Raw genomic sequence first — 8363 nt, 5'->3', positions numbered from 1 at the left:
CCTCTCCCTCTCCCTCTCCCTCTCCCTCTCTCTCTCTCTCTCTGGGCAGATTTGTTTGCAGGGCCCGGGTTGGATTTATATTTGGGGCCTGAGGCTGATTATTTTTGTGGACCAGGGCAGACAGTCTTTGGGGCCCATGGCTGATGCAATTGTTTCTTCAAGTTATTGTTCAATACCATAACTGTTGATGAGGTGAATAAAAACTTTGAATATAATTAATTTCAAGATTAGAAATAATAAAAAAAAAATACATTAGAATGTTTTCCCACCTATCATCATTACATTAGGTAAGGTTGGGTTGGTAAGATGTTGGGACAGTTAACTGTCATAGAGTATACATATAACAGTTAAATGTGGCATATGATATTACTTGTAATATAAACTATCACATCAGACCCAGTACGCCATTACTGTTGCGACAGTAAACTATCATGACTGTAACTATCGAAAAGTTACACCATGGTAGTGACTGTCGAGGTGTATACATGTGATACTTCGTTAAGTGACAGTTACTACATTATATCACTTGTACTATCAACTATCACGCTAGAGCTAATGCAACAGAACAATTTTGATTGTATCGATGTATAGAGCTATAGTTTCTCTCCAAGACTATTCTCCAAGAGCGGGTATTTTCAAGACGCTAAGGGGATATTTTTTGGTCGGGTCAGTTGGCAGCACTGCTCTGGAGTCATTATGAAGTAAAGTCCTATTCAATAAGACGTAATAAATCATCTAAAATCGTCAGATAAAAGAAGTGACGCAAAGCGACCTCATAGGCGTCCAGTTAAAATTAATATTATTTAAAAATAAACATAATTGATTGGAGAAGATGGTCGGGGGGGAGGGTGCGGTCAGCAAAGAACAACATAAATATACAAAAAATATTTATAATATAAACTGGTTTTAGCCAACCTTCTCCGCTTGATGAAGACCTGAAACTCAGGTCGAAACGTCAGCATAAATAAATATTTTTTTGTTTATTTATGTTGTTCTTTGCTGAACGCACCCTCCCCCCCGGCCATCTTCTCCAATCAGTAATCTACGGTCAACCATTAACACCTCATTAAAAATAAACATATAGGATGTTGACATGCGGTTACAAAAAGAAACAAGTTCATTTTGGTTTTCTCCAACGTTCTTCATAAAATTAAACATTTACAGTTTTAATTCTAATATTGTTACAATAAGTGTTGGCTAATTTATAGATATAATAGATAAATAGGATTGATTACATGAATAAATAAAAATTAGAAATAAGTAATGATAATATGAAAATAGACCATCGTTGTTGGTAGGAAACCAATCAAACAGGCATTTGTAAGAAAGATCTATTGAATAAATATAAAACATAAAAGAAACAAAGAAATTAAGAAAAAGATAGAAAATAATTTTCACTTATAATTAAATTGGTTTTAAATTATTATACACAAAATAATATACATAATAAAGCTCAAGAAAAGTTGTATTTGCACTCTATACCTTGTTACTAAGTTGTTAAAATATAAGCCGAAAAAATCAAATATTTTTTTTGTTTTTAATGTTATAAATAAAACATTTTTGTTATTGAAATTTGTTAAATATTGTTACCATATCTTCCTGGTCTTTCTTAGTAGACATCTTGTTTCCTCTTGCTTCTCATCAGTTGGTGTGACACGTTCAGATAACCAGAGAAAATGCCTCATTTACCGATCTCGAAGAAGAAGAAAGTAAGTTTGTTGGGCACTATTATTTCTTTGCTTTATAACGAGATATTTATTTAGATTGCTGATTCGATAATGTGTAGTTTTTGTAAAGCATTGAAAACGTTTTAATTCAGTGGACTGAAAACATCTTTATCCATAGTTATCACTTAAAAGAAACTTAATCATAATTAATATAATACACCCATTTTAGTTTTAATGATCTCTCTAATTAATTATGTAATATCGTGAATTTATTTCTTATTTAAATCTTAGAAATTTCAAATTTTTATTACATTATGAAGCTATTGTCATGTTGAATTTTTTTTTAATTTATGATTTGTACTGTTCAATCCCTTACTGGCTCGAACATCTCTCTGGTGTTGATATGACCTCTATATTTTTTAATATATTCTTTGAAGTATTATTTTATCATCGCATAAAATTGTGGTTTTTCGAATAGTTCTTTTGTTCCTGCTTCAAAAGTATACTGTAGTTGGGCTTAGATTACATCGATTACACTGTACATAGAATGCAGAAAGTACACAGGCTTGCCCAATAACATCCATTAGTTTACAAGTGTTACTCCTACATGGAGGTGAGCATATCCTTAGTTATATATGAGGAGCTTAGTTACAAATGCAGCTAGGTACACTTAACAGTTTTCAGGAGATTTATAAAATCATATTTCACCTTAGAGGTTACAATGAAATAATAATATTAAACAATCAACTAAAGTTTAATATAGTTGTTTGTGGTTTGAATACTCGATAAAGCGATATTGAACAAGTGATCTGAACTAAGTGCTTATAGTATTTCCTAATTTTTTTTAAAGAAGCTTATGTTTTTGACTTATTTTTATCATGTTTCGAGCCTATTTATTCCACAAGAGTTCTATATTGGATAGAGTATGAAACTAAATGACAAAAAATTTCTAAATCTATTTGTAAAAAAATGAATCTGCCCATCGTTACACTGAAATATTTTAATGAGCCTTTCGGTTAATATGATGACTTGCTCCATAAATTATTCTTTGTATTTTAATATTGAATTTAGAATAGCTTTAAATAAAAAGTTGAAAGTAGAATATAAATCTTAGTCAATTGTTATATATTTTGCTGTCTGAGTTCCTACTTTTTCCAGTTAAATGGTTATTTTGAGATATGCGTGTAATCTTTGTAAAAAGGATAAGATCTATACATTAAAACTTAGGTTCATTCTGAAACATATGTTATAAAATCTAAGTAAAACAAATATTTGGATATAATACTGCATAGATCATACCCTTATTACTATGATTTCATGCATATCTCAAAATAACCATTTTTTGAGATGTTATATTAATGAACTGGAACAAAAATTTATACCTTACTTTTGCACAAGATATAGGTTAGAATTTTGTAACAATTAATTTTTTGAAAACTGTTGAAATTAGAGTTTTTCATTCTTTCAAATAAAAAATTTTTTATTGGAGCAAGATAGTCCAGGTGGCAGTCAATAAAGGTATCATAATAGTAACTAAACATTATTAATTATTGACCAAAATTTCACACAACTTTGCAGTGCTTTAACTGACTCAGTTGACAGCAGAACGTCGTTCTTATCAGCCCTGATAAAGCATTGCAAAGTGGGGCGAAAAGATGGTTAACAATTAATAGTTTTTTGTTACTATTTTGATACCTTTATTGACTGCTACCCAGACTATCTTCTTTCAATCTACATACATCTAAATGTATGGTCAGCTAACGAAATTTTTTTATAATGTTCATTTAAATAATTCAATAAATGTATGGTGTTTTACTCCTTTTTACATCTTCTATCCCAAATACCATATATTTGCAGGTAGTAAGATATTTCTAACATAATTAGTATGTTGGAAGATCATTGATGGTGTGTAATATATGAAAGGAAGATGGTTCGGGTGAGGTAAAAAAAAAACTCAAATAATAATTAAACTATTTAATTATAATAGAAATATTGTGTGAAATGTGAGAGATAATCGTGTTAAATTAATTTGTAATTAAAATATATAAACATAGAAAAGTATTCTAAGAATAAAGAAATGTTGGTGACTAATAAATAGGTTTTTGTGTTATTTTGGTTACTTTTTTTTTACTGTCATCTTAATCATCTTCCTATAATTAATCATGTGGAGTCAAATAATCATTTTCCAATATGACTATAATATATTTTTAATGAGGTGAAGATGGTTAACCACAGATAAATAAGAGGAGAAGATGGTCAGGGGATGCGGTCAGCAGAAAAACAAATTAACAATAAATTATTTATTTGTGCTGACATTTCGACCTGATTTTTAGGTCTTCATCAGGACTATAAAACAAAAAATGATAATAACCACCATTCAGAAAAACATAAACATAAAATAAATAATAGACAAATTTGGAAATATACATAACAATAAATTGAAAATATGAACTAGATGATTAATAACCATGGAATTAGGCAGTAGATTGACAACAGTATAAGATACCGACCATCTTCTATTAATATATTTTTATGTTACAAAAATGGCACTGAAAGCTTTTAAAGTTAGGTATCAAATTACTGATGACTAGACAGCTTTATCACCACAAAAAAAAATTATTGTTTCTCCTACATTGTTTTAGTTTGTTGCTGATGGTGTATTTAAAGCTGAGTTAAATGAATTCCTCATGCGGGAACTTGCTGAGGAGGGCTATTCAGGGGTTGAAATAAGAGTTACTCCAAGTCGAACTGAAATTATAATAATGGCAACAAGGACTCAAAGTGTTCTCGGAGAGAAGGGTAGAAGAATTCGAGAGCTGACCGCTGTAGTCCAGAAGAGATTTAATGTCCCACCTCAAACTTTAGAATTGTATGCTGAAAAAGTTGCAGTAAGAGGTCTATGCGCTATTGCTCAAGCAGAATCTTTAAGATACAAACTCATCGGAGGTCTTGCTGTTCGGAGGTAATGTGGTTTCTCTACTTAGATTCTTGTTTAAGTCGTTTATAATTATCTGAAGTGTATTTATGTATTGAAGGATCATATCCTCAACCAAAATTAAAGTGTAACATGTAACTGCCTCACATATATGTACTCCAATCATTTATTCGCTATAGACAACACTCTAAGATCTATCTGGCCTCAACAGATTAATTTGGTTATAATCTCAATTAAAAATAACTACATTTAAACTCACCCTAATGAACAATGAGTGAATGAAATTAAGCTCAACCAGAGTCAGGCATGTAAGAAGAGAGAAAACAAACAAGTAAGATCCAATCCTTCGCATCTTGGTTGATTCTTTTTATCCATCTGGTTTTTGGCCTCCTATGTGGTCTCTTGCCAACTACACTGGCATTCATTGTTCTGTTTAGGCGTCCTGACGGATTGCTTCATGCTACATGTCCCATCTATCTTAAACTTGCATATCATGAGGTATTTACTGAACAGTCTAAGCAACCTATGTGTTAAGGCTCTCGTCCCAGATCGAATATGCTGCCTGTTATACAAAGTTGGGGTTTATACCATGTTAAGACAGTCAAATTTTCTGAGACCAGTTGTAGGTTTCGTAATAAGATCTTTTTTATGGGATCGGGTTATTAGCCCAATGCCCTATCCCAACCCCAACCCCAACCTCAACCTGAATGACCAGGAGCTATGTGACAGTCACAGGTGTCACTCGCCTCCCCATGCCTTCCCCTTTTAATCCTTTTCGGTCGTATGTCACCTCTCACATGACAATTGTACTTTGTTGCTGTGGTCATAGGTCATAGGAGGCGAAACTCCCTGATTTTAAGTTTTTAGGCAAATTTGTTTTGGGGATCCATGGTAAATTTGTTTTGGGGTCCTGTGACCGATACAATTTTAAGTTTTTGGGCAAATATTTAAGGAAAATGTTTTTCCGCCTATCGTCAATTGCATTTTGTAAGGCTATATTGTGACAGTCCACTGTCAAGGAGTATACATATGATAGTTAAATGTGGCAGTTAATGCAACTGTTAGTCCACTTGCATTACTTATATTATTGATGATCATGCCAGACCCAGTCCGAAAGTAAGACTGTCTTGATAGTTAATGCTGTCATGATTGAAACTATCAAATATTTATACCATGGGAGTGGGTATTTTTTTGTTGGAAGAATCGGCAGGATTGCTTATTAGTTTAGTATCCGTAACAGAGCAATAGACATCTCCTGTTATATATCATTGCCTTTTCTAAATAAATAATTCTTTGGATCTCATATATGTGTAAAATAAATAATTTCTAACAAAAATGTTATTCTTCCGGATTCGAACGTGGGTCCTTGGAGTTAGTTGTATAGCAATTTACCTCTGTCCCACTCCAGTCCCCTTAATATATTTAATATTAATAATATTTATAAAATATACATTTACAATCTGTTTATATATTTTTTATGTCAGGGCTTGTTATGGTATACTTCGCTTTATTATGGAAAATGGAGCTAAGGGTTGCGAAGTGGTTGTATCTGGCAAATTGCGGGGACAACGAGCAAAATCTATGAAATTTGTTGATGGCCTTATGATACATAGTGGTGAGCCTACTAGAGACTATGTTGATGCTGCAACCAGGCATGTTCTTCTGCGTCAAGGTTTGTAGTATTTTTTGTTGATTATTGATGTTTACTTCTAAATTTGAGTGGTAGATTCATTAAGGGAATGAAAAAACTTTCCCCTCCAAAAAAAAAAAACCAAAGTGAAAAAAAAAAAATGCTTCATAGTTCAAAATACATCTTCTCATAGTATGGTACATCCTTGTTTTGCTTAAATAGTGGCACATCTGAAAAAAAAAAAGGTTAAAATATAAGTAGATGGTCAGGGTTGCGGTAAAAAAAAGAACAAATAGTTTAAAACTATTTTAATGTCCGACGTTTAGCCCCACTTTGCAGGGCTTTATCAGGGCTGTTCAAAGCGAATGGTTGAACCGTTCGGGTTAATTTCGAAAAAATTCTTAAAAGATAATTAGGTAAATTGGTTCAGTTCAATTATCTTATAATGAAAAAACGAACAAATAAAAATTTAATTTTTATTTCAATAAAGCTATTTGAGTTTTTATTAGGGTTCAACCGTTCACTTTGAACAGCCCTGATGAAGCACTGCAAAGTGGGGCGAAACATCGGACATTAAAATAGTTTTTAACTATTTGTTCTTTTTTTGACCACAACCCTGACCATCTACTTATATTTAAATCTTAATAGTCAACTATATATACATATATATAAAAAAAAGGTTAGGTTATATTTTGAAATGGACTTGTTAAAAGAAAGAAATATTTAAAAGAGAATCAGGTAAAAGTTCCTCCTAAACTGAGTGGGTACCAATTCGTCTGTTAAGATAGTAGGCATACGAGTAAAGCAAAATACATTAAAGCAAGTGGAAATTGTTACTGACATATCTAAATAATTTATTTATGTAACTAATTTTATTTAAATTACCTGTTGATTAGTGGCATCACAGCCTCGCTTAAGGTCTTGATCATTTTATGAACTACCTATTGTTTTATAATAGTGGACCTTTCAAAATTTTCTTCCATTTAAAAAAAAACATTTTTTTCTCATTGCAAGTGTGTGTAAGACGGAAATTTGAAAAATATAAACTATAGAACTTCAGAAGTTTTTGTTTAATTGTTGTTATAAGTATTTTTGTGTAATATATAGTTACAATCATAACCAAATATAAAAAGGAAGATGGTCTGGTTGCGGTCAAATAAAAACTCAAATAGTTATTAAACTATTTATATTGAGCATGTTGCAGGGCTAAAAAAAGATACGAACACTAGAGATAACAAACACATAAATGAACAAAGTAAATTAAAAAGTTATACAATAAAATGTAAAAATTAAATGAGAATAATAAAACGTTATAGACAATTAATGAAAACGGAAATAATAACAGATAAAAAGAAGAAATATAAAATAAAGTACAAACGAAGAGAAGGGAAAAGGGGGCGATAAGAATAAAACCAAAAATATTTTATTAAGAATAAATTCATTACTTTTTTAGGAGTTCTTGGTATCAAGGTCAAGATAATGTTGCCCTGGGATCCATCTGGCAAAAATGGTCCAAAAAATCCGCTTCCTGACCATGTCGGAATTTTGACTCCGAAAGAAGAGGAAAAGCCACCTACGTACCCCATGTCCTTTGTACGGTCTGACTTGAAGCACTAATTATTTTCTTGTAATTTTATATTTTTGTTGTGCCAATAGACCCCTCTTTAGTTAATTATATCTATAAATATTATGTTTTATTAATAAATATTATTGTTTTATTATTTTTATGTTCTTCCTTATGTGAAACTGCTTTATTTAATTACGGTCAATGAACAAGTAATTTTTTTGTTTCATGATTGTATTGTAGCTTTTTTGAAATAAAAATTAAATTTTTATTTGTTCGTTTTTTCATTATAAGATAATTGAACTGAACCAATTTACCTAATTATCTTTTAAGATTTTTTTTTTATTCAGGGTGTGTTGTTCATCATTTACATTTAATCATAGCAAAAGGGTCTTTTTATTTAAAGGAAATATTTATTGGAAAAATTTGAGAACACTATAACAGATAAATGGATTTTTAATACAATTATATCAAGAGTACTAGAAAACATTTTGTAATGATTTATTGCTAGAACTGTTTTATTGATCATCTTTCCTGTTGTTTTTATATCAAGTGATAAGTTTTAAC

General features: G+C 30.9%; 1 protein-coding gene across 2 annotated transcripts; it reads left to right on the top strand.

The window, feature by feature from the left end:
- The first annotated feature begins 1550 nt into the window (after nucleotides 1–1550).
- LOC106681791 (small ribosomal subunit protein uS3) lies at nucleotides 1551–7953 on the top strand. 2 transcript variants are annotated; one of them, XM_014422302.3, is made up of 4 exons: nucleotides 1551–1709; nucleotides 4310–4629; nucleotides 6087–6274; nucleotides 7686–7953. In XM_014422302.3, exons 1-4 carry the CDS (start codon nucleotides 1677–1679, stop codon nucleotides 7847–7849), a joined length of 705 nt encoding a protein of 234 aa, XP_014277788.1. In that variant the 5' UTR covers nucleotides 1551–1676; the 3' UTR covers nucleotides 7850–7953. The 2 variants fall into 2 exon arrangements, with proteins under 2 accessions (XP_014277788.1, XP_066906023.1); XM_067049922.1 differs by lacking the exon at nucleotides 1551–1709 and adding an exon at nucleotides 2260–2280.
- Nucleotides 7954–8363: the final 410 nt, after the last annotated feature.

This window comes from Halyomorpha halys, unplaced genomic scaffold, assembly GCF_000696795.3.
Source record: "Halyomorpha halys isolate HHAL.00 unplaced genomic scaffold, Hhal_1.1 Scaffold21.1, whole genome shotgun sequence".
Lineage (NCBI taxonomy): Eukaryota > Metazoa > Arthropoda > Insecta > Hemiptera > Pentatomidae > Halyomorpha > Halyomorpha halys.
The sequence above is the reverse complement of the archived record's forward strand: the minus strand, read 5'-3'. Positions and strand labels throughout refer to the sequence as shown.

Bases quoted from the DNA above. Each gene is read 5' to 3' on its own strand.
- LOC106681791 (XM_014422302.3), top strand. From the start codon at position 1,677: ATGCCTCATTTACCGATCTCGAAGAAGAAGAAA. The intron at 4,630-6,086 runs GTAATGTGGTTT...TTTTTATGTCAG, and splicing joins GGAGGTCTTGCTGTTCGGAG to GGCTTGTTATGGTATACTTC. The intron at 6,275-7,685 runs GTTTGTAGTATT...TTACTTTTTTAG, and splicing joins GCATGTTCTTCTGCGTCAAG to GAGTTCTTGGTATCAAGGTC.